We start from the raw sequence: 26,177 nt of genomic DNA on the forward strand, positions 1-26,177 counted from the left end.
TGAGCTTTCTATGAATTTGAGTAAAGTTAACATCAATGATGAAATCTAGACCATATCTCTACTCTTTAAAAGTTTCATACATAGCAATTGTCAAAGTTTTGAAAACCATGAGTTTCTTTTAACCTTTTTCTTGCCAAACCTTCTTAGTAGCTGGTCTTCCATATGTTTAAAATAGCCCAACATAATAGGAGAACAATTTAGCCAAATTAAAAGTCTAACACCTCTGTTTTGAAAACCTTTCATTTTTGTCAATGGGAACATTCCTTCCTTAAGTTTGGGGGTGAGTATTATATATGTAAGTGTGTCACTAGGCTTTTCATGAAAAGAAGGGGAAAAAAAGAGAGAGAAAAAGAAAATGATGTAGAGAATTATTCCTTTTTTTTTTTTTTTTGGATTGGTCAAGTGGCTAGGGCATGCATGACACGTGTCATTTGTTGGAAAGGTTAGTTTAAAAAATGAATATTTATCCAAATACGTGATTCTTGCCTGTAACTAGATATTTTTACCATAAGGGTTATCAATCTGGACAAAAAGTTTTGAAAAACAATGGAACAAAAAAGTGATGAAGTGAAAAGTCGAGACTGAATAGACAAGTTTGAGGGATGTCAAAATTATAAGATTATCTAATGGCAACACTTGAGGAGATGAATAGAGTTAACTACCAATTTTAAGTTTGAAAGTAATGTGACATCTAAACTTAAATTTTAATTTAAGAAAATAACTCCAAGCAACCAATTTAGGTTAATTATTAATAATGCAATTATGAAAAGCAAAAAATCAATCCAAACATGCAATCTAAAAATTAGAAAAGAAACTAAATGATAAATAAAAGAAGTTTAGGGAAAAGAATCCACTGAAATTTATAGTGATTTGAAAATTTGTTTACACCCGATCTCTAAGAATTCTTCTTGGGCATTTTACCGAGAAAAGTTCTCTTGGGGTGAGAACAAAACCTATATGACCTTCTTTTTCTCACCTAAGCTAAAACGAAATTCAGATCCTTTTCACTGGTTCATGATCTAACCAATTTCTTTTTCTCTGACCCACACCTTAATACAAAACCCAAAGAAAAATAAAATTAAAAAAATCACCTTCAAATAGGTAAAATCAACCATTTTAGCTCAACATTTCAACAATTTTCTCACATATTACACTTGAAAAATTTTGCAAAAATGAGAGAGATGAATTTTTAAGTACTTGGAGGATGAACAATGGAGGAAAATAATTGCTGAATTTTTTTTTCCCCCAAAAAGGTGACTAGGAGTGTAAAGAAGAATTGATTATGAAATTTGAAGGATTTAGAAATAGCAATTGAAGAAAAAATTAGAAAAGAGATTTGGGAAGGGAATCACGTTTTCCCCATTTTTGTATCATAGGTTTGGGATGTCACATGTTGCAACCTCATGTGATCTTACTGTTCTCCTTTTTTTGGTTTGATCTCTCTTCAACAACTCATCATATGTCATCTTACAATTGATGCATGTTTGCCACATTACTATCATGTTATCGACTACATCAAAATTTGATTTCAAACTTCTTTTAGTCATATTTTTTTTCGTTTGAACTCTAATTTGAACAAAGATGCATTAAAATCGTCTTTTTAAGTTCTACAAGATAAATATTTTGAAACACAAAATCATTAATACAACAACATACGTTTGTTATCATCAAAATACTTGATTTGAATTGAAGCCTTAAAGCGAACAATCTTCCCTTTTTTATGATTACAAAAACAATAACTCTTACGACCTCAAAAATATTCTCCCTCTTTTATTATCACCAAAAAGGCGAAATAAGAAATTCAATGTTCTCCTGATGAAACATTTAAAAAACAAAAGTGTCCGCCCTTTCAATCATAATTATGCAATCAAATGTGAATGATGCCAAGTGCAACTATATGTAAAGACAGCTTTCCTACATGGCCACCTAGATGAGATTATTTACATGGTTCAGCCAAAGGGTTTTGAAGAAAAGGGAAAATAGGACCTCTACTGTCTTTTAAATAAGTTCATCTGTGATCTTAAGCAGTCTCCTAGATGCTGGTACATAAGATTCAATGACTACATTGAGAGTATTGGGTTTCAGAAAAAACACCTATGGCATTTGTACCTATGTGAACTCAACTACCTACAAGAACAAAGTTTACTTACTTCTCTATGTGGATGATATATTACTAGCTGGGAGTTCGAAAGAAGATATAAAACATGTCAAATATCTCCTAAAGAGATAGTTTGACATGAAAGATATGGGTCAGTCTAAGAAGATCCTAAGGATTGAGATCAATGGAGACAGGGGTTCCTCTACTCTTACCATTAGTCAAGCTAATTACTATGAAAAGATCATTAGAAGATTTAATATGTCTAATGGTAAACCTGTCACTATACCCATTGCAAATCATTTTAAACTATCCTCAACTAATTCACCTAATGAAACTAACTTAGAACACCTAAACTAGATGCAATTGATTCCCTATAGTCAGGCAGTAGGCAGCTTAATGTATCTAATGATTTCAACTAGGCCTGATCTTTTCTATTGTGCAAGCCTAGTTAGTAGATACATGTTTAACCCTGGAAGAAGACATTAGGAAGCTACTAAATGGATACTTAAGTATCTACTCTGGTCTAAACAGTCTAAGCTAATCTACCAAAGTGTTCAAGAGATAGAACTTGAGCTATATGGGTTTGTTGATTCAGACTTTGTAGGGGATCAAGATAAAAGAAGATCACTAATAGGCTATTTTTTCCTATATGGTCCTAATTTACTAAGCTGGAAGGCCAATTTGCAATCAATCACAACCCGATCAACTACTGAAGCAAAGTACTTGGCACTTTCAGAAGCTATAAAAGAGGCATTGTGGTTAAAGGGCATGATGGAAGACTTTGGTATTAAACAAACAGTAGTTAAAATCTACTGTGATAACCAAAGTGCTATCCATCTTTCCAAAAACCCGCAATACCATTCATGAACAAAACATATAGATATAAAATACTATTTCGTAAGAGACGGGATTGAATAAGGAGAAATCGAAGTTCTTAAGGTACATACCTCGGAGAACACAGTTGACATGCTTACCAAACCAGTCTCGAAGCTCAATCTCTCTAAATGTCTCGAACAGACTGGCTTCATGTTACCTGAAAAAGGGTAAACAATGGTCAGATCTAGAAGGAAGAAGACTACCAAGTTGAGATTAAGGTGGAGATTTAAAAAAAAATAATCTCAACAGCTTAACAACTATTTTTTCTTTCTTTAACAGACTTGTAATTATATATATATGTGTTACATTCAAATCATTTATAAGTTGTTCACTTCTGTTTTGTACAAGATCTGTAAAAGAAGAAAGAAAACTTATCTTTGTAGTCTTTAATAAACGAATTAACTCCCTTCCTATGGATGTAGGCATCACCTTGCCGAACCACGTACATGCTTGTGTTGCTCTCTTCTTCCTCTTCCTCTTCCTCTTTGTCCATTTGCATGTTTGATTCTTTTCTTCACTGTGTACAGATATCACAAAGAACATTAAGAACCTTAAAGAGAAAATAGAGTTTCTGTAAACGAGCTAAGAGAAAGTGAAAGGGGATTTTGGTTACCAGAGAGTTTTGCTTCAGAGCACATTGATTCTTCTGATCAAAGACAGTGGTTCTTACCACGTGGAGACAACTGAGCTAAAATTTGTGGCCTCACAAGAGCCTTTCATTCTACCAAACTTTAGTCTTGGATCGGACATCTTCATCATTTGGGCCTGAAATCAAAAGACAACCCAACAGTAACTAACTCTTGTAAAGACTGATTTTTCCTTTCTACAAAACCATTTTGTTGGAGTGCTTTTTAAGAGGAAAAAACATGATAAATACAATTTTCATGATAAAATTTTCAAAAGAAGCATTATCAAGTTCTCCATGGTCACTTCTAATATTTGAAATCATAAAACCTTTTTCATTTTGAATTCTTTTTGAAAGACTAATAAAATCTTTTAAAGTTTCATCCTTGTGAGATAAAAATAAAACTCAAGTAAATCTTGAGAAATCTCCAACTATATATGATAAAAGCATAATGTTTTCCACTTTGGAACTCTAGTTGGTCCAAAAAGATCCATATGTAATAGTTGCAAAGGCCTAGAAATATAAACCATTTTCTTTGGTTTAAAAGAGGACTTAGTTTATTTACCCATTTGACAAGCATCACAACTTCATCTTTTTCAAAGTTTAATTTTGGACAACCTCTAACAAGGATTTTTTAGAAATATTTGAAATTAAATCATGCTAACATGTCTTAATCTTCTATGTCAAAACCAAGAATCATCATGCAACACAATCAAACATTTATTATCTACCATGTGACAATCAATTAAGTCTATAAGGTAAACATTTTTATCTTTATCCATCACATAACTGACTAAAACTTAACATATCATGCTTTAAACAATTAACAAGTAAAACATTTTCAACTTTTATATATATATATAAAAGTTGAACTATTACCTATGTTACCTTTGCCAATCATTTTACCTTTTTGTTATCCTATATCTTTCTTTTCTTGATATGCAAACTTTGTTTGATTTCAAGTTACGTGTTTTGAGCATCCACTATCCAAGTACAATTTATTCTTTATGGATCTCAAAATAGTTTTTATCTCTCTTTCTCTTACATTTATTTTCCTTCCATCATTCCTTCCTTTTCTTCTTCCCCTTCCTCCTCCTCCTTTTCTTCCTCCTCCCTTTTCTCATCTTATTCCTTCTCTTAATGTCTCCCTCTATTCAATTTGTGTTGCAAAGCGAGACGAGTGTCGAATTGTGAGACCTTAGAACGAGATTGAGCAATACCATGAGAGAAAGGAAGAGAGTGGAGCGATTTATGAGAGAAGAAAAGGAGTGAGAGTGTGAGAGAGTGAGAAAGTCCATTTTGAACTTGACATTGATAGAGAATAAAAAACCTTCATTTTCAATAAGCGAGGTAAATCTCTTTTTTTCTCCAAAAATTTAGGTCGTCCATCCAGCAAAGCCATTCTATTTCTCAAATCTTTCTTTTTTATGTTGCTACATTTTTTTTAAAGAGAAAAAAGAACCTACCTCTCAAAGTATGTTACCTCTGTTTTATGTTGATCTTCTTCTTCTTCTTTTTTTACTGCAGAACTTAGTTTATTCATTACCTTTTTCTACAAATAAAATTAGAAGAATCTCAAACATACCTGAAAGAAAATAGTTCTCATCTCCCTTTCTTTTATATTTAATAGACTCATTTATTTTTCCCTTCCTTCCTTATCCTCCTCCTCTTCTTTTTCTTCTTCCTCTTCCTCTTCTTTTTCTTTTTTTTTTCTTTTTCTTCTTCTTCTTTTTCTTCAGTCTTCTTCTTCATCTCTCTCTCTATTCATTTGTGTTGCAAAGCAAGATTGATCGTTAAAGAGCGAGATCAGAGAGCAAGATCGAACAAGATAATGAGAGAAAGGGAGAGAAGAGATCGGTCTGTGATAGAGAAAAGGGAGCAAGAGAGCGAGAGTGAGAGAGTGAGAGATCGGAAAAGCCCATTTCACATGGGTAAGATTCATTTTAGTAATTTCACCTAAAGTTGATGTCAACATATAGTAATAAAACTCATTTTCACTAAGTGAAACAAATTTTTTTTTTCTCCAAAATTTGATTCGTCTATTCGGCGAACCCATTCTATTTCTCGACTCTTTCTTCTTTGAAATTACGAACACTAAACTCTCTTGTTGTTTGAGTTGTTTCTAGGATTGGTGCATGGATAGAGACTCTAGGGTTGATGTATGGATGGAGGCTCTATAGGGTTTTGACTCAAGAGAAGGGTTTATAAAACCCAAGTCCATTACTACATTTATGTTTTTTTAGGGTATTTCCAATTTTCAAATGATACCAATCTTAGCTAATGCCCAAAATGGATTGGAGCCTTTTGGCCAAACAAATGTAAATCCAAAAAACCCTACTTATTTTACCCTAAACCCTATTAATTACTTTAATCAAACTAAAAAGGGACAAAACCTTCACAAATATAAATATGGATGAAAATAAGATTTAACCTAACAAATAACATGAAAATGTGCAAATATACATGTTAATTAAAATTAATAAGAAAAAACGAACAAAAATTGGTAATAAGCAAGGCTAATTGGTGAATGTGGTTTATAATTTATATACTTCACTAAGTTGGTTTATATATAAACCATGTATTCAACATATACTTTGAATCTGTAATTCGATAAAAATAAATTGATTAATTAAAAATCGAGGTTTCTTTCATAAATAAATAAATAAAAATTAAGAAATTACCTAGATTTTTCAGACTATTGCAACCGAGGCAGTTTATTTACTCATAATACTGCTCCAAAATAAATTAAATAAATAAAATCAAATATATATATATATATATAGCAAATTTTTTCTATGCTCGAAACTTCCTACCCAAAAATAAAAAAGATAAAAATGTTATTCATTTTTTTGTCTAGATGTGTTAATGTTTATTTGATTTTGTTGGTGTAGATTAGTTTTTAAAATTAAATTTTGTTTAAATATGTATATTTTTTTCGTTTTCAAATTAAATAAATTAAAGAATTTTTTTCGTTTTCAAATTAAATAAATTAAAGAATCTTGACATTTATACATTTTTAGAGTCGTTTGGTTGAAGAGTTTTAAGTACGAGAATTAATAAATGTATGCAAAATTCTATACATCTTCATTTTTTTTTCAACGGTGTATTTTCTATTTTTCCCCTTTTCTCCGTTTTTATTTTGTATATAATTTCATTTTGAATATAGTTAATTAATTAAATAACTATTTTAAAAAATTAATATAATTATTTGTTTTAATAAATTAATAATAATCTCTTAAAATGTTTACTCAATTGATATCAAAATATTTTATATATATATATATATACTCAATTTATTCTTACGAATAAAAATTTATTCAATGAAAGCAATTACTTATTTACATAAATTATTAATTAGTTGGCTAAAAATATTTTAAATATATTTAATTAATAAACTAGAATTGGTTATATTAAGTTAGTACAAAAATTCATTTTTTTAATAATTATCATTGATTACTTATTGGTTTTTTTTATAGGGAAATAGCAACGGCCGACAATTTTATGTTATTTTGTAGGTGTATCACCCATATTTGATATTTTGTAAATATGGCAAAAACTTAAAATCTAGATTTCGAATAATTTTCTATTTCATATTTGCCCTAAACAATCAATTGATAGACAAAGAGAAATAAAGAGAGAAAAGTGACAACCGATGGCCAGACATGTAGCAGCCGACAAAGGTAAATAACGGGGGAAGAAAATTTTAAAGTAATCAATAGTATAAACAAGTGCATTATTATCAAGTTTATCGATAGTATATCAATTAAGTATATTAGCAGTATATCAGTCAAGATATCAATATTATCAAAGAATGTATCATTATCAAGTTTATTAGCAGTATATTAGTAAGTATATCATTATCAAGTGTATCAAGTTTATCAGTAGTATAAACGAATGATTGATTGAAAAATTTATCAACAGTTTATTAATCAAGTTCATCATTATCAAATATGTCAGTTTAGTGTATCAAATTTTTCAGCAATATACATGAGTACATGATTGACAAGTATATCAAGTATATCAGTCAAGCATATTATTATCACATATATCAAGTATATCATTTAAGGTTTCGTTTGTCATTGCGTTTGAAATCGTAAAAAACTATTATGAGAAAATCTTACATCTCTTGTTTGGTAAAATGAATTATTTAATCATCTATCAGAATCACTTCTTAATTTTAACTAACGTGTAAAAGTTACTAGATACTAACTTTTAGATTTAGTTTTTCTAAAAATTTGCTAACTTCTTTACCATTTAAATAAATATATTTAATAATATTATTTCAAATTAATATAATTTCTTAGGTTTCTTTTCAAATAATAGTTTATTCATTTTTTTATAACAATTATTTTTTAAAAAAAATTATAAAATAATTTATATTAAATAAAATTAGTTAAAATTTAAATCACATACAATTTTAAATAAATTATAAATTAATTATCCATATGAAAATAATTGAAAAAATAAGCCTAGTTTGGTTCATATAGCTAAATTATACTAAATCAATATTAATGTAACTAGAATTTTTAATTAAAATTAAAAATTTACCAAACATTATTTTACTTCATTTCACAACTGATTTTTCTAAAAATCCAGCTGCCAGCAATTATTTTAAAAACTATAGTAATCTCAAACGAAGCCTAAGTGTATTAGTGAAGTGTATCAAGAATGTATCAATAGTATATAAAGTGTATATCAGTAGTATTTTAAAAGTTATAGTAATCTCAAACGGAGCCTAAGTGTATTAGTGAAGTGTATCAAGAATATATCAAGTGTATATTAGTAGTGAGGACATTTGCGACATTTTACACCGTTTATATGTAGGATGAACTTTGTTTTTGCCATTTTTGCAAACAACAAACATGTGGACTATGACCTAATTAATGTACTTTGGTTTGCCCTTTTTGCACCTATCCCTCTTTTATGATCCAACAATTATATATTGTGATTATTTTTAATTTGATACTTCATTATTAACATCTCATCATAATTTTATAATATTTTATAATATTTTCTTTTTATTTTCATTATTAACATATCATATTTTGTTCTCTCCTTATTACATGAATTTTCGTACGTTGCACATATTTCATAACGTTGAAAATAAAATGTACATGTATAAGTTGAAAAGTCTATTCAATCTAATCTCAATCTCACACAAATGTAAACACAATTTACGTTAAATGATAAAAGAAATAAAAAAGATGACATACTTTAAACAAAAAAATGTGATTTTTTATAAATGTTTCTTTATTTAAGGTGAAGTAGATATTAGTTAGAGATAAAAAAAAAATGATTTAAAAAAAAATCATTCAATTAACGCGAAGTAAATATTAGTTAAAGATAAAATGTGATTTTTTTTTTTTAATTCCCTTTATTTAAGGTGAAGTAGATATTAGTTAGAGATAAAATGTGATTTTCTAAAAAAATATTTTTCTCTTTTTTAATACATTAATTAAAGTTAAAATGTGACTTTTTGAAAAAAAAAAAAATATATTTAACATGAAATAGATATTAGTTAGAGATCAAAACTATGTAAAAACATGGTTTTTAAATCAATTGGTTATGGAGGGACCCATTTATTCTCTCATTAATCGTGGAACTTATATTAAGTTTTTGGATATATTTTATCCATCTTTTCCTCAGTTCTTACGTGGAAAAAACAACACTTTTTTTCTCTCAAAACAAAACTCTTCCTCCCTCTACCAAAATTAAAACCGAAGCCCACAACTCTCAACATTTTTCACCCTCCGAGAACTAAGGTGTTTTTGTATTGCTATAATTTTGGTGAGTTCTAGTTAGTAGAAGAATTTGAGGAGTTCATGACCCGAGAGGAAACGTGAAAATATTTTGGTCTTCAAGGGTAAGTAGTTCCAAATCCCTTATTTCCTCTAAAAATTCTACATAGCATGCTTAATTAGAATGCATTCGATATTTTCGTTCTCTGAAATTACATATATTTCTGTAAAAATAAAATTGGGTTAAGATCCACTTCTGCGTCGAGTGTTCACACATCCTTCATATTTAAACTTTAGATATTATAGATAAAATGTGATATAAAAAAATTAATGAATAGGAGATTAGAGGATAAAATATGATTGTTTTAAATATCTTTTTTCTTTATTTAATTTGTAGTATATATTAGTGATAAAATTAGATTTTTTAATGAATAAAATTAAGTAAGATATCTTAATGAACATCAACTAAACAGCTAAAAAAGAAAATCAAATGTTTCTCATTAAAAATTAAAAACAAAAATTGGTTAATTTCTCTCCAAAATATATATACACACAAAGAATATATACATACATATACATATTCTATTTTTTTAAAAAAAAATTAATGTCTGGTTTTGTGAGAATTGACTATCATCTCAACTTCACGTTTTCTCTCCCCCCACGACCATCGCACTCTCTACCTCTCTCTCTCCGATTCTCTCTCGCGCACAAACTCGTCGGACACTGCCGCTCGCCTTGGTCAAGCGCCGCCTCATCCTCCGATCGGCTTCCGTTTGTCGCCGGTTAGTCTCCTTCTATCTCCCCTCCGTTTGCGCTCTCTCTCCTTGTTTCTTTCGGCTTACAGTTTTCTTTCCCTTTCTCGTTCTCAGTCTCGTGCGCCGCCGTTTCGTCATCGCTTCACCACCGCCGCCGTTTTCGACGGTGATTAAGACGTAAAGTGGATTTTGGGCTTAGTGTTCGTTTGTTTTGGTTTTTCGGCCATTTGATTCAGGTTACCCATAACCCTTAGAGTTTAGATCTGCGATTTCGAACCTATTTGAACACGAATCGACAAGTAATTGAGTTTTTGGGCAGAACTTAATGGGCAATGTTACACTAAGTTGCTTATCGAACTCAATTTAAATGCTGAAAATTGTACAATAACCCTAGAAAGTTCATTGTGTTTAGGTTTGTATGGTTTGGATGAGATTTGGAGACATTTTCATAGTAAAAGATAGCTTGGGTAAACTCTTTTAAGACTTTCTAGTGTAATTTACAGCATGTACTCGGGCCTTAGATGTTGGTGTTAATTTAAGTGTATGGTTTAGGAGTGGTTTGAGGAGGTTGCAAGTCAAAGGATTGTTTGGTTTGTGGTGGAAAGTTATTGAGGCAAGTTCATAAGCATTTAATTCGAGTTGCAGAGTAACAATGGTTAAAGCTAAAGCTCTTATGGATTAAATTTGATCTAGGGTCATCAAGGACTTCTAAGTTGTACCGAATTACTTTTTGAAAGTTGTTGGAATTCCATTACGGTGTAAGTGATCTTACGGTTGGAATGCCTTAAGGACAAGGTTGAATGTTTACTCTATATTTTATGTGAACGCTGGAGTTAGTCATGAACCCTGAAAGTCATGTATTTTAAATGTCATGAATTTGTATGCATTGATTTATGAGCATCGTGAATGAATTTTCTGTTCCCATAAATGATTAAGCCCTGAATTGTAAATGATATAGTTTATGCAAGTCATAAATGTTATGTTATGCATGTTATTATGTGATTATGGATGGATGGTTTATTATGTTGCACTCATTGTGAAATTGATTTTCCATGTGGGGCCTCATGCATGTCTGAGGCCTACTAATGACATGAAAACGTTGAATGGTTTCCCTCCTTTTCTGCATGATTTAATTGCACAAAAGTGGTGTATGTCTAGAGGCTTTAATGCATGAAGGTGAAGTTCTAGGGTTGGTATGAATGAAAGTGATACACAATGAGGCCTGAGGTGTATGAAAGTGATGCACGTTCAGTGGATTCTGTGTATATGAAAGTGATGACCTAATGGATCTTTCATTTTTTTGATATACAAAGTATTGGATTTCACCAAGTCTATTCATAGGAATTTTTTACTAGACCATTTGCAGTTCAACAAAGGAAGCATGCACTTCTTCGATAGAAGAGCTTTTTTTTTTTTTTGTCTCTGTCCCAATTCAACAATAAACAAGTCCGAACTAATTGAATGATTGTGCCAAAAATTCCTAAACAGAATGATGTGTACAAAAGTGGTGCACATCCCAGCGTATTAAAGGGAAAGAGTGAAAACCATAGAAAGAGAGTTTAGGCCCTGCAATAGACACGGAAGCATAGTCATGTTGCATGTGTTTGCACATCAATGTCTCTTGCTGAGAATTTTCATTATGCAACCTTTCCAAAATCTTCTTTTCAAGAATGTACTAGACAGTCTATTGACAGTGTCATGGGCCTAGAGTTGTCACGTTCTGCATTTAGTCATGTCTTTAAAATTATTTCAATGCTTGTATTAAAATTCAGAACTAGCCATTCTGTTTTCACATTCGAACAATTTGTTTTCTTATTTTAATAGGGATCTTGATGCAAAACTGTTTTGTGTTTTTTATTTTGTTAAAAGTGGCCTATGCATGTTTTATGCTATTTTCTTCTTAAGGAAAAATAAATTTATTCTTGAGGTTTTATTATCAAGTCATGCATATGGTGATGGCCCTATATAGAGGTCTTGGAAAGTTGGGGTATTACATTTGGTCTGGAAACTGATTTTATATTTGTTTGTCATGTCTTTGAGAAGAAACCCACCTACATTGTGAAATTTATCTTTTGTTTTGATGATGTTTTCATATTTGTTCCTTTGAATGGTGAAGATACTTACATTTTGTAACCGACATGTTCAGGTGACTAAATGGACCTTGAGACAGAAAATAGAATAGCTGCAATTCTAATGAGAGAGGCAGCAGAATTGCGTCGTCAGGCTGAGAAAGATGGTGTGGAGGCCTTTCTACGGCATCCTAAAGTCAGGGGTCGTCCAAATTCCCGCTTCCTTACTGCAACTGTTCTTGGTGTACAACAAGGTTATTTCTTCGATTTATGTTCTTAAGTTTTCATTCATCTATAATACAATCTTAATGTTTGGTTCAATGATATGACCACTAAACCTTCTAGGTGTTTTATTGGTTTTCTTCAATGTTTGAAATTAAATAACTGGCCTTTTCTGTACTTTTCTTGTTTGGGGTTTGAGAAATGGATTCTATTTGAATACTTGCTCTTATGTTGCTTCAAGCTGATATATTTGTTTTTTATTACAGCCAATAAAGCTGTCGAAGTGAATGAAATGTGGAGAGTTCGCCAAAAGGAGCTTGAATTGGATGACAGACTTAGAGGCAAGTCAAGAGATGGGAACAACGCCTCTAGGAGGCAGGGTAGTTTCAGAGCATCCAGTGATTTCAGCCATGATATTCCCAGTAGTTCAAGCCCATCTAATAAAAGAGTTTCTGAGGATTGCCTCTTAAGGGAGGATCAAGGCTTAAAAGATGAAGAACTTGAGGAATTCTTACACTCAAGGTGTGTGTGTGTGTGTGTGTGTGCTTCTAGGAAATACATGATTGTTTGTACCTTGGTTAGATACTTCTATTATGCGACTGGATAACGTTAACAATTACTTTAGAAAGCTTTTAGCGGCTTGACACCAGTTTCTAAACTTTGTGGCAGGACTAAGCGTGGCAGAGGTGCAGTTGGGTCACGAATGGATGAAACTGGTCCATACCTTGCCCCTAACAATGAGTCAGATTTGAGTTGGCCATCATGCTCTAATGCTACAGATAGAAGTGTTGTTCATGGACCAGAGAGGCCTAGTTTTCTGAAATCAAGCAGCTCTTCCGAAAAGGAGACAGACAATGATCGACGGAAACGGTCAAAAAGAAGTTCACACAAACAGCATAGAAAGGACCATAATTCTAAAAACAAGTCTGAGAAAAAGAGGAGAAAAGAATCAAAGAAAAGCAAACGCCACAAATAAGATCCTTCATAATTGTTCGTTGCAGCGCGTTACTCTGTTCCTAAAGGTACCTCATACTGGAGTTATGTACATCATAACTATAGATTATTGAAAGTATAAGATTAGGGAACCCTTGCTGGCCTGGATTTCTCCTCTGCATTTGTTTCGTTGGTTACAATGTTCTATGAAGATGGTCAGAATTTTGCACAAGTTAAAGCTTAATTGAAGTTACATCTGTGGGTTCTATTTCTGTATATAACTAGGACAAGCTCATAGAGTCATAGCTCAACGGCTCTTACTGAATTTCACTTTTTTAGAAAAAATTAGCTTACTATATGAATCATTATTGGAGCAGGAATGTGTATCCGAGAACTTTCTGAGTGAATTCTTGGGGTAGATTGAATGACAGATATTCCTCCGTCTTTCTTATCAGAATGGTAGGATAATTGTATAAACAGTGGATGAATTGAGTTGTTATATGTCATGGGATAATTTTTCCTTAATCTGATAGTTGAGATCTCAGTTTTATTATGTATGTTTGAGATTTTGAGGATTCCTTTTATAAGATATTTTGGCAATTTTATGAGAGGATTTACATAATGTAATTTAGTACATAATATTAAGCTAAAAAGTTAAAATAGGAGTTTTATGCACGTATTTAGAAGACCTTATGTGTATACATTTTGTCAAAGTTATATAAATTTTCAATCTAAGTTCAATACATTGGTGGCAATTTGAACCAATGAAAAAGTTGGTCACATAATTTAATTATAAAATCAACAACTATACTTTTCTGTTCGTTGAATTGGTGTGTTTTTAGATGAACTTGTAAGTAAAAGGTTGCAATCGTTACACTTGTCACTTATTAAAGTTTTTGGATAACTCTACAATCTACAACTTAGATTAATGAAGCATTATAGTATTAAAAAAAATCAACTGCAAAAAGTATTTGGTAAATTCTAATTTTGAATTAATTAGTTTTTGGTACCAATGATTGAGTGGAACTTATGATGTGATAGCATTAAGAACAAGTCAATGTTCTACAACAATGTACAAAACTAAGGTTAGCAATTTGCATGACATATAGGTTACAATCACATGACATTAAGATCAGCAATGACGAAACATATGATTTGTGATGGCTAATCATATACTTCAAATCGCTAACGTTTATCTTTCATAAGATTTATAATCGCTGATCCTAAACTATAATGTAAGATTTTTTTATACCGTAAATATAGTTTTTACTTACATCGTCTATGTTCTACATGTTCAATAAATTCTTGAATTCCTTAGGTCTCATTTTTACTCCACTTATGTTGTTCTTCATACATTTTAGAAGATCGTTCTCATTTATTGTACACTTGTCATAACTTGTCAACTAGGAACACGAGGTCATACTTCTAAATTATTCGTTTCTCGAACTTTAGAACAACAAATTCTGGATTTGGTGGTGGTGGCTCAACTATCTCCAGTCAATGAATGTTTCGTCTTCTTATTCACTTTGGGAATGAACTTTTGCAGCTTGGTTCTCTAATGACTTAAAAGACGCTAATATTCCATTGATGCTTTTGTCACCTTTCTGCTACATTTTGCATTTAATGCAACAATAATCAATAGTGCATTTTAATACAATCAATAACAGGAGGGTTAGCAACAACTGGTGGATTTATAGAGGCTAGCAGATTGAGTGTTGCTGGTGGATTAAGAATGGTTGGCAGATCAATGGTACGGAGGTTCTGATCCACGATGGGAATCAAGTTGAAATCTTTTTGGGTAAAGGGTATGGGCCAAGGTGGATAATAATTTAGTTTTTTCTTTTAAGGTAAATACGATCGGTAGGAAGTATTTGTTTGAAAGGACACTATCCATATTAAAAACCCAACAAACAAACAAATTAAGAGAATCAATAACATAACAAACTTAATGATCGCAAATGTTATACTTAGTAATTGCCAAGTAGTTGATTAGTGATCGCCAAGAATGTGGTAAATGATCGCCAAGGATATGATTAACAATTGCAGACCAATAACCATGTTGATCACAAATCTCTAAGCAACCAAACAATCACAAACTAAAGCAAGCAAAGATTAGACGATCGCAAATCTTAGACTCAACAATCATAAAGCCTATTCCATGTGATTGCATACCTAATGAATGATTGCAAACAATATCCTTCGGAATCGACAATCTATTTTAAGCAATTGCAAACCATAAGAGTAAGACAGTCAAATCACAAGACCGTTTTATTCATTCTTCAAGCAAAAACGAAAATCAATTTTTGATGCTATAGACAAACATTCATGTTTCGAAGAACTCAAAACAAGCAAACAGTTAAGAAGAACTTGATGCTAAAATCATACATTTTGACTGTTAAAAGGTACTTGAATGCTGAAAGAAATTCGAAGAGAAACACTCGAGAAAAGTGAACTCTAAAGATAATTTAGAAAACGGCCACAAAATAGAAGTAAACAAAGAATCTTATAATTTTCATTTAAAAATGAGGGCAGAAAGAGTATTTCACATAAATAATAATAATAATAATAAAAAAAAAATAAAAAAAAAAAAAAAAAAAACTTTTAAAAAAGTGATCAGATGGAAGTTTTGGGTCAGTGGATATTTTGGGGCATATTTCCAAAAACGATGGGTAAGCAGCAGAAGGAGGTATTGGTTTGGTTAATATCCCACATCGGCCAGGTTCCAAAAATGGTAAATCAAAAGGCGGCTATAAGAGGGGCTGTGGAAGGAAGGGAATGTTATCTTTGCGCTTGGGGCAATGACGCAGCTAATGAGGTTCTAACCGAGGCGCGTCAATTGCTGGTTGAAAACTATTTCCAAACCCCCTCTTAGGCCTGGGTTCGGCCCAGGCCTTTGAGAATTTCTGGAAGGGCTCCCTTCGGGGTAAAGTCCTACAATTCTTCAGTTTAATCCTTCCTTCTTTTTAGGGTTGCATATTAGTTGGATTGAATTTTTTTTTTTGGATCCATTCGAAATTTTTTATTTTGCTAATTTTCAATTTCTTCCCCTAATGGCTTGTTGCACTTTATTTTCCCTCCGGATTTTGCTTCTTTCACTTTATTTTTTACTTTTCATTTCTTTTTCCTTTCATTTCTAAATTTTCAAGATTTAAAAATACCCAATTCATAACTAAGTCAATCAAAACAAATTTGAAAGAAAGAAATTTTTAATAAGAAACTAGAATACTTAAAAACAATAAGAAGTGTGAATAATTGTGTACTTGGTTTACATAGACAATCAAAGAAAAAGAGATTACGAATATTTGGAAAGATAAGGAAAGGGTTAATAAGGTGGTTAGTAGTTATCAGTGAAAGGGTTAATAAGCAAATAGAAACTGCTATCGATAATAGAAACTGCCACTGATAGAATAGAGAGTTATTATTGATAGCATGATAATAGTGAGATCATTGATAGCATCTTACCAGTGATATTATCGATAAAAAAAGCTATCACTGATAATCACAATATGAGTGATATTAGTGAAATCAGTGATAAAAGTTAGGTGAAATCTAAATATCATTGCTAGCCTAGAGTGTTTAATATTTCAAGCCGAATTCTAATTGATGAAAGTCTATCAGTGATAGTGACCAATAGCTACTGTCAATGATAGCTATGTTAGAAGATTATTAGTGATAGCTACTGTGTTAATCTTTCAAAGTTGATAGCTATTTAGAAAGTCTACCAGTGATAGTCATTAATAGTTTTTCATCACTGGTATAGCTCATCTTTCAAAGTTATTGATTTTCTTTCAATTTTGATAACTACTTATAAAAGCATATCATTAATAGCCACTGATAATCTTCACCTTAATATTTTAAGGTTGATTCTAATTAATGAAAGTGTATTAATGATAACCACTAATAATTGATAGTAAATTAAAAGCTAATATTTCAAGATTATATTAATATTTCTCAAATCGGAAGCTACCACATATAGTAACTACCAGTGATAGCAATTAATAGTAGCTATCAGTGATAGCTTTCAATTTGAGAAAATCGGGAAGAATGGAGCAAAATGGTGGCTAGGCATGGGCTTTTTAGTCTTTTACCATTTGTTGTTCTATTTATGCAATTATTTTATCTTTGTACTACATATTTTATTATTTCGGACTTGAATTCCATTTATGCAACTACCCTCTTATTTTATTCCAAAAAAATAATAAATTCAATATTTATTTCTGAAGCTGTTAAAAGTTGTATCAAGCAAGTGTTCAGCCCACTGGTTACAAAATTTGGGAAGTAAATATATGATAAACTATATAATTGCCATTGAGAGGTTAGGCGCTCAAAAAGGTTAATTTGTGCATTTGATAAAATCACGAAAGCTTTCAACAAATTCATGACTTAGAAATCCAAGTACAATTTAAGGAAATTATTATTATTATTATTATCTTATTTTTATTTTTTTTAAAAAAACCTACCTAATAATTATTTCATCCTTTAAAATTCAATCAACGTAGCGGCACTAATGAGCCTAAAAGGGATTCAACAATCCTTCAGTATAAAAAGCAAGCAACTATTTGTATTTTGTTGAATAAGAATAAATCATGCATTTGTTAAGAATAAATTCATTAAAGTACAGTGCATTTTTTAAAGATTTTGTGGACTAAATTGAAAAACAAAATTTTTAGGTTAAAATTTCAAAATGCACGGTTATATTTAAAAAGATAAAAATGTTAGATAAATATAGATTTTGAATTTGAAATTACATTTCTTAAAAAAAAAAAAAAAAAAAAATGCTACATGAAGCATACACCTTTGAAAATTCCGTTCAAAGCTAAACTCGGAAATTAACAACAAAGAGAAAACTGTTAACAATTAAAACTACTCATAAAATACATATATAATGCATCAGTTGGATTTCTTGGATTTCTTTGCATTGTCAGCTGCGGTTTCAGGTAGCATGAAAAGCGCAGTGAGTTTGTGTTGGTGGATGATTAAGCTCAAAACGGCTGTGTTTGCAGCCAAGAACAAGATGCTTGCCATCCACAATTGAATCAACACATTCTTTCCCTTGAACTCCAGCAAATAACCCCACATCAGCCAATGAACCTGTGCTCCCGTCCAGATCGATACCGATAACACTCCTTTCCATTTGAGCTTCATCTTACTCCAAGGAAGAATCAAAGGTAGAAGACAGAAGAACCAGACAAAATATTGTGCTGTGATCACCTGTTGATCAAATATGAAGAGTTTCTCAAAAAACTTCATAAGCATCAACACATTTTGACAGTAATCTTTTCTTAACTCTTATCTATAAAGATGGATTTGGAAACGAACCTTGTTGAATGCCACAAATGCTACTGTCTGTGCAAACCAGCAGAATGGAAGATCTTGAGCAAACGATAAAACGAGAACGAGCTGCACTACTAACTGAGGCAGAAATGAAATGAGCTTCTCCACAACCGAGAACTCGTGTTCATGGTGAAGATAGATGTGATAGAAATAAATTGAGAAATTGTGCCTTGGGTCAGTACGTGTAAGATGATAGAGCAGCGCCTCATGCAGGAATTCCCAACCATATAGATAGTAAAACAGTGCAGTACAGAAGATGAAAATCGAACCCGAAACGAGGCCAAAAATTATTCTCTCCTTAGTCATTGTGGATCTTAATAGAAACCATGGATTAAAAATATGAGCCAACCTCGTTGGTAAATTGCTCTGGGGAACCTTTTCATCACCCTGGCTCCATTTTTGAAGAGCGGGATTCAGACCAGATTTGAATACATTCTGGTTGAGAATCAGAAGAATTGGAAGGGCATAGATGATTGGATAAATTCTGAAATGGACGACGAGTCCATACCAAAATGCAGCTTGTAGCAACTGACCTGTTACAGGGAAAGAGAGTTATACTAAACTATAAGTGGATAATGTACCAACAAATGCAGGAATATCACGATAAACAGTTGCATCCTACAATCTAAACAGGAACTTTTCTAGGCTACTGCATATTTGCAGTAATTATGTACGAAATGGAAAATGATGTATACAAAGCGGAGAATAATTCTCTGTCAAAAATGAATGCCCTAATGCCCTTTAAATACAAGCTAAATACAAGCAGCCACCTATTTATAAACTAAGGTTGGCTGGAAACCAGTAACCGGTGACACAAAGTCTAGCAACAGGCGGGACAGCGAACTAATAAAGTTATAGTTACCAAAGAGTAACTTCTAGATAATAAACTAAGATGATCTTCAAGAACTAAAGAACATACAAGAAAACAAAAATATACAAAATAAAAGAATCCAAACGAGGACACAAGATTTCCTACATCAGCAAAGTTTGTTTAGTTCTGTTTTTAATTCGACAATGTCTGAGGAGGAGAATTCGAACCTCCAACCTCTTGGTTGATAGTATATGTCTTTGCCTTAGCCAATAGAGCTGTGCTCAACCTGAATAGCAGAGTTTTTGGTTATGTTGTGAAGTTACATTACATTTACATGGGATATTAACAATAGCAAATTACTTTGAAAACTAGCGCTAATTGTCATGTTAACTCCACATAAATTTAACGAAACCTGCAACTTATCATTCGACACAGGATTAGGACTTAGAAATTTGAATATTGTGAAATATAAAGTATGCAAGTTCCAGAAATATCGAGTGAATTATCTCCTAATATCAATGTAAACAAGTTAAATTTTTTGCACCACCTACTCTTCCAATCTACAAATTTGCATAATTAATTATAACAACTTCACCGAATTGACACAGTTCCGATTGTAAATTGAGAGATAAAAGAAACTTCACCGAATTGACACAGTTCCGATTGTAAATTGAGAGATAAAAGAAACTTACACCGTTCATCAGACACAAAAGGATCTTAAGAACCATTGCACAAACAAGAGGTTCGCAGTTTCCTCTGGTGCCAATGGTAAACGTGAACGGATTAAAAAGCCAAACCATAACAGAACCGATGCATAAATTTTCTGGAACCCCACGTTTCTTCAAAATAGTACGTATAAAGAACCCGACGAGCAAATCTAGACGAAATCAAGAAAATTGATTCAGAAACCAACAGAAAACTATAATTCAACGAATCGAATGAAAAGGTAAAGGTACCTGATGCCGAGAATAGAAATTTTCCCCAGCAACGATGGAAGATAGAGTTCGGTATGAGCAAAAACGCCAGCAATGGTGAGTATCTGTATGTGGATCTCAGGTAGGGAGACTGTCCGGACGCCATTAGAGAAGCAGCGTCTGAGAATACGATGTAATCGACATCAGTGTATCTGACCTCCATGTGCGCATCCTGCCACTCGCCGTAGAGTATGAGTATAAACCTGAAGATCGCCGAGAGAATCAGCAGGGAGCCGAAGCTAAAGGACGCCATGGCTGTGCAGAAGCAAAAATGGCTGCCGAAACACGGGACGAGAGGACAAATGTGGGAGACGAATGAGGGATTGGGCTTCTAAGGAAATTTAAGCCCACTGGCCACGAGGTTGGGCCTAGTAATTGGGCCCTTTAGCATTATTGATTAAACCCAGTTCGTGAAGTTTTAGTTTGGTTGAATTTTCTGCATCATTTTTCTTTACGATTTTACCCTTTTTTTAAAAACGAAAAAACTTTTCTACTATTCTATATTTATGATGTTATTATATTTTATTTCTCCATAATAGACATTCTTGACATTTGTATAACATCACCTTTGAAATGGTTGAGAGCAAATATTAATTTTGTGCGAGATTTATAGGTGACCAACTTTAGTAATTTAGAATAAGATTTTCTTTGAAAATGGTCTATCCATTTTGTAAAACGACATTTGAAAACATACATGTGAGAATTAATGTATAAATAATTTTTTAAGATAATCATGATGAAAATCTAAATTGATCCACTTATGAAAATTTAGAATTTAAATTGATACAAATTGTAACTTTCACATAATATTTTTCAAACAAAATCGAAAGAATGTTAAAAATGGTAAGTTCAAGCTTTAAATTCAATTATTAGTTTAAAACTTTAATTTATGCAACCTCAAAGAGGCGTATAAATTGATAATTTGATATTTTTACTATTGTTCATGAGTAGCCGCTGTCCCTGGGTTATTTGACAATGTGATTTGCATATATAAAAAGGGGAAGAAACCACAAGACAGTAAGGTAGAAAAGTTACCCTTAGCCATGCACCTTAGAAACAAATTATCGACATATTGAAAACTTTTCCCAACGTTTCAGAAACTATGTATATTTTACTTTCAAGTTATGAAAAATTCCAATAGAAATATCGACATATTGATAAAAACTTTTCACGATCTATTGAGAACTTTTCTCCACCTCTTGGGTTAAGGCTGTGTGATTTAATCAACATGGTTCTATCCTGTTCCTGTTGCCCTCATATTTTCCAAAGAAAATGGTCAACTAGTAAAATTAAGACCATCTAGTTTATATTAAGAGACTTCTAAACTCTCCTATTTCCTTATCAAGGTGATTCCACCCTCCTCTCATCAACTTGAAGTTTCAAAACTGAAGCTCCTATCGGCAGCATAGTCCACAAAGCTGTACAAAGGCATCACTTGGTCTCCATATTTCTCAAAACCTTCCAATTCCTTCTTAGCTTTGGTCCTCAGCTCCTCTGCCACTTCTTTAGCTTTCTCAATCCCATATACTCCAACATAGCTCTTCCCTTTTCTCCTCTTACTCTCATCTGTTTCATCGGGTTTTTTCGATTGTTCTTCCAAAATATCATCAACTACTTGATACAACACGCCGACCGATCTTCCGTACCTTCTTAATCTCTGTATCTCATGGTCTTCTGCTCCAGCTAGAAGTCCTCCGCATACTGCAGAACACTGGGCCATTTCACCAAATTTCTTTTCTTGGACGAATTCAACGGAGTTGGGGCCTCCCTCAAGGTCAAGAAACTGTCCTGCTGCCATGCCTCTGGAACCAACAGCCCGGGCAATCTCAGCGACCACACGGAGAAGGCGGGACTCAGGAACAAGATCAAAGGGTGTGTGTGAGACAATATGTTGGAAGCCAAGAGGGAAAAGTGCATCACCTGCAAGGATGGCCATGTCAACACCATAAACTGTATGGTTTGAAGGTTGGCCACGCCGTGAGGGGTCATCATCCATGCAAGGAAGGTCATCATGGATCAATGAAGCTTCATGAACCTGTCAAAAGACCCATGATCAATTTGTGAAACTAAATTGAAATTTGTTGATAAGAGCTATTGAAATAATCTAGTGACATGCAGTAGGTTGTTACATAGGAACATATTATCACATTAACTTTGATATTACAAAGAATTAATAAGCTCTCTCAATCCCTGAAGGTTAAAACCATCTCCAAAGGCTAAAATTGAGGAGCTTTATTAATACTCTTGAACGTTAGATCCCAGATTACATCTCACCATAACTTAGTTTTCCATTTGGAGAGACTAGAGAGATATCATAACTTGGATTTGGATATCAGTTCTAGAAATTAATGGACTTGTAAAAGCTGATAAAAAGAAATAAAGAGACAGACAAAATATAAAATGAAACACATGTGCTCGGTGTAAGGACTAGTTGAGAATGGCTATTTACTAAAAACTTGAACACAGGTAAAGAGAATTACACACAAGTACAGATATCAAATAAGAGCTATTGAAGTATTCATATAATGAAATTTTGTTGTAACTTATTATCTTAAACTTTTGGGTCGATGATAATAAACTTTTGGGTCGATTGGTGATTTAACTAGAGCAAACATAACCAAGTAAAGCACAGCTAGGAAAAAATCATAGAACACAGGAACTATTCAGCACTACATCTTCTATCAAACTCTCTACTCTCAACAGTCCTTTAAAGGGTACTCTTACATTTATTCATCCAACCCTGTACGAAATTAAAGCCAAGGAAGCCAGTGCACTTTCCACGTTCTAGCAATCCTAGATATAATAATAGAAATCAGCTCACAATTTGAAACGCGTTGAACCACTGATTCTGAGAACCAGAATCTATAATGTAAAAGATTGTGGGAATTTCCCCCCGGCCATCCCTTGGTTTGTCCTACCTAATTATAATCTATAGCTAGAGATAGAATTGAACAGCCCTGTTTAGGTAACTTCACAATTAGAGACGATTGAGAGAACTATTTCAGAAAATTGCAAGCATAACACATAACACATACAACCAGGAAACTATAATTGCAAGTGAGTATTCGAATTGAGCAATTTCAAGTCAAATTAGATTTACGCCCCCAAGAAATAACAGAATATGAGAATTTAAGCGATTCTCAACCAGAAACGTAAAATGAGATAAGAAAAAGAACCATTTCGAGGGCACAGGCGGTGGGGAAAGCGGCGAGGCGATCGACACCGAAGAGCTCGCAGGCGGCGACGCACATAACCGGAGGAGCTCGTTTGGCCCCTTGGGCCAAGACGGAGTAACGCATAGCCTCGTAGATCTGGTCGGGGTACTGAATTGGAACAGCTTCATCCAGCTTCTGGTTGATCTCGAGAATCAGCTGTTTCCAGTACGTTTTGAGGTCAAACTGAAGCGATTTGGCCTGAGAAGAAACAGCTGAGGAAGAAGAGGAAGAACATCGAATTGGAGTCTTTCTTCCAAAATGCATACTAAGGGAGGATGCCGCCATGAGTGAAAACGCCATTGTCTAAGCTCTCTCTCTCAACTCTGTGGAAGTGGAGGGGAATGGAATGAGAAGGATAAACACGCGGAGATGGAAGAGAAGGCGATTGCGGGCAATCAGCACTTGCCTTGGATAAGCCAACTATTAGAGTTTATTGGAGGTCCTCGTCTTCAGTACTGATGTCGATTGAACTAAACCTTTGTTCGCATATGTTTTACTGTTCTCTTCAATAAGTAAAGTACACAAGTTTTATTTACTCTCATTTGTAATATGATATAGATGAAATTTTAATTCTCTCTGCTTATTTTCTTCAAATCACCATTTGAAACCGTTTCTTCAAATCCTAATGTTTGTGTTGCAAATCCTTTGTCGTCTTTCTTGCTGCAATCTCCCAATTCATATGTGGTTGAGATAGTAATTGAATCCATATTTTCTCCATCACTCTAACAATACCAGTGATGAAGGGCTTATCCATAAATCTCGCTTAAAGCACTTATTGTAATAGTAAACAAGGGGGAGGTTCGATTGATTGTGAGTGCTTTAATCGTAAAAGAAAAAAGGAATTAAAGTTTGATCATGATCGAATAAATTGAAATATCAATGAGACAAAATATCCAATCTAGATTGTAGTGAGGTTTTTCTTAATTTGCTTACTCAGTCATCGATTACTCACACGAGGTAACGTGTAATCTTGCATGTTTAAGCTTAGTCTATCACATTTAGAAAATCTAAATAAATATCCTATTTATTAAGTTGACCTTTGTGTCTAGATGAAAAACATCTTAAACATGTGAATCAATTAGCATTAAGTTCTAGAGTTATTGCTAAGGCGAACAAAATAGTACGAAATTGCCTACTTAAATGTTCGATGTGATTCTCATCTAGGTTTGTTAAATGAATCTTAATTGTTTGGAAATATCAAAATAATTTACAACTCTAACTTAACTCTTAGTCGCTTAGCGGTTTAGGGACCTAACGATTATGTATTAAGTATTAATCTATGTCAATGAACTAAAGATGCACAACTAATTTTTCAGATAATCCGCAAATGTACTTGTGAGAATAAACACAAGATGAAAGATCCTTACACTAGAAAATTACAAGATGAAAATTTGTTCACAAATCTCATGAATTTACAAATCAAGAAATAAACTTCAAAACTCAAGCTAAATAATCACATCTTACCTTAGAATCTCACTTGAATTCACCGAAAAATAATTGATAAAAGTCTCAAGTGAATTGGAAAGTCGAAATCCAGAGGAGAGAAGAAGTTAGAATAGCGAAATTCTGTGTAAATCATGATTAAAAAAAAAAAAAAACGTAGGCAGCTAAGGTTTCTTTTAAAAAGAGTGATGGTGCCACGACACTATAATGAATTGGCCTCTCAGATTGAAGCACACTGTGAGTGTTGCGGCCCTGTTGCGCGCATCGCCTCCGTCTAACTTCGGAGTGTCGCGATGCTTCTTCATCTTCACGCTATGGGGTTTAATGTATCGTGACGCTTATTTAATAAGGCCTATTTTGCCTTTGGTGTTGCAATGCCAACCTCCTTTGTGCTCTTCTTGCCCCGATTGATGCTTTAAGTCTTCATATTAGCACGATTTAACCCGAAATTGGCTCTAAGAGCTAGTTCTACCCAAGTTTTGCTCAATACCTGTAAAATAGGAAATAAACACGTAAAATACAAGAACGATCCCAAATTAGGTGGAGCAAGACAACACATTTTCAGTGTTATCAACCAGTCTTATTCTTGTTTCTAAATTGTCAGCATAATCCAATTATACGTCATAGAGTTGTGCAATGATCATTGGCTTCACTACTAATAATAAGATTGGATTTGTTGAAAGTACTCTTTGCAAAATTCATGGCCTATTTATAACAGTGTCGTTACTGTTTGGATTTTAAATTTTCTTTTAAAATAGATCTCGTCTAATGTGAATTTCTTAGATTCATCTCGATAGATTTGGCTTGATTTGCAGCAACGCTATCACCACAAGAATCAATGGAGGATTTTTCAACTTCGATGCAAACTCTCCAACCTTGTTCAGGATCAATCCTTTGTTACTATTTTGCAAAACTAAAGATGTGAAACGAACTCACTTCCTACCTCCTCCTTACTCCTGCGGCAAGTGCTCTTGTGGAGGTGTCAAAGATTTGGTTTATTATTATTATCCAACTGAACATGTTATGGCGTTTTTCATGTACTTGAATGAGTCCTTAGTCATATTTGCACTTAAACTTCTCCTTA

General features: G+C 32.9%; 3 protein-coding genes and 1 non-coding gene across 6 annotated transcripts; 2 read left to right on the forward strand and 2 right to left on the reverse strand.

Moving 5' to 3' along the window:
• The first annotated feature begins 9,906 nt into the window (after positions 1 to 9,906).
• On the forward strand, positions 9,907 to 13,841 carry LOC120078717 (G patch domain protein). 3 transcript variants are annotated; one of them, XM_039033017.2, is made up of 5 exons: positions 9,909 to 10,119; positions 10,207 to 10,328; positions 12,239 to 12,415; positions 12,650 to 12,905; positions 13,053 to 13,841. In XM_039033017.2, exons 3-5 carry the CDS (start codon positions 12,247 to 12,249, stop codon positions 13,357 to 13,359), a joined length of 732 nt encoding a protein of 243 aa, XP_038888945.1. In that variant the 5' UTR covers positions 9,909 to 10,119; positions 10,207 to 10,328; positions 12,239 to 12,246; the 3' UTR covers positions 13,360 to 13,841. The 3 variants fall into 3 exon arrangements, with proteins under 3 accessions (XP_038888947.1, XP_038888945.1, XP_038888946.1); XM_039033018.2 differs by having other exon boundaries at positions 9,938 to 10,119; positions 10,207 to 10,269; XM_039033019.2 differs by lacking the exon at positions 10,207 to 10,328 and having other exon boundaries at positions 9,907 to 10,119.
• A 2,255-nt stretch (positions 13,842 to 16,096) lies between these two features.
• On the forward strand, positions 16,097 to 16,247 carry LOC120078826 (U4 spliceosomal RNA). The gene has a single exon (XR_005482108.2). It is a non-coding gene; the product is annotated as a U4 spliceosomal RNA (small nuclear RNA).
• Positions 16,248 to 18,013: 1,766 nt separating this feature from the next.
• On the reverse strand, positions 18,014 to 20,742 carry PNT1 (mannosyltransferase family protein). Its single transcript, XM_039032879.2, has 4 exons — positions 20,418 to 20,742; positions 20,156 to 20,338; positions 18,636 to 19,183; positions 18,014 to 18,527 (listed from the first exon to the last, which is right to left on the reverse strand). The coding sequence occupies exons 1-4, from the start codon at positions 20,686 to 20,688 to the stop codon at positions 18,207 to 18,209; spliced, it is 1,323 nt and encodes a 440-aa protein (XP_038888807.1). The 5' UTR covers positions 20,689 to 20,742; the 3' UTR covers positions 18,014 to 18,206.
• A 784-nt stretch (positions 20,743 to 21,526) lies between these two features.
• On the reverse strand, positions 21,527 to 24,223 carry LOC120078383 (heterodimeric geranylgeranyl pyrophosphate synthase small subunit, chloroplastic-like). The gene is made up of 2 exons (XM_039032649.2): positions 23,612 to 24,223; positions 21,527 to 22,470 (listed from the first exon to the last, which is right to left on the reverse strand). The coding sequence occupies exons 1-2, from the start codon at positions 23,948 to 23,950 to the stop codon at positions 21,802 to 21,804; spliced, it is 1,008 nt and encodes a 335-aa protein (XP_038888577.1). The 5' UTR covers positions 23,951 to 24,223; the 3' UTR covers positions 21,527 to 21,801.
• Positions 24,224 to 26,177: the final 1,954 nt, after the last annotated feature.

This window comes from Benincasa hispida, chromosome 5 (genome assembly GCF_027475165.1).
Source record: "Benincasa hispida cultivar pf3 chromosome 5, pf3_genome.v1.1, whole genome shotgun sequence".
NCBI lineage: Eukaryota > Viridiplantae > Streptophyta > Magnoliopsida > Cucurbitales > Cucurbitaceae > Benincasa > Benincasa hispida.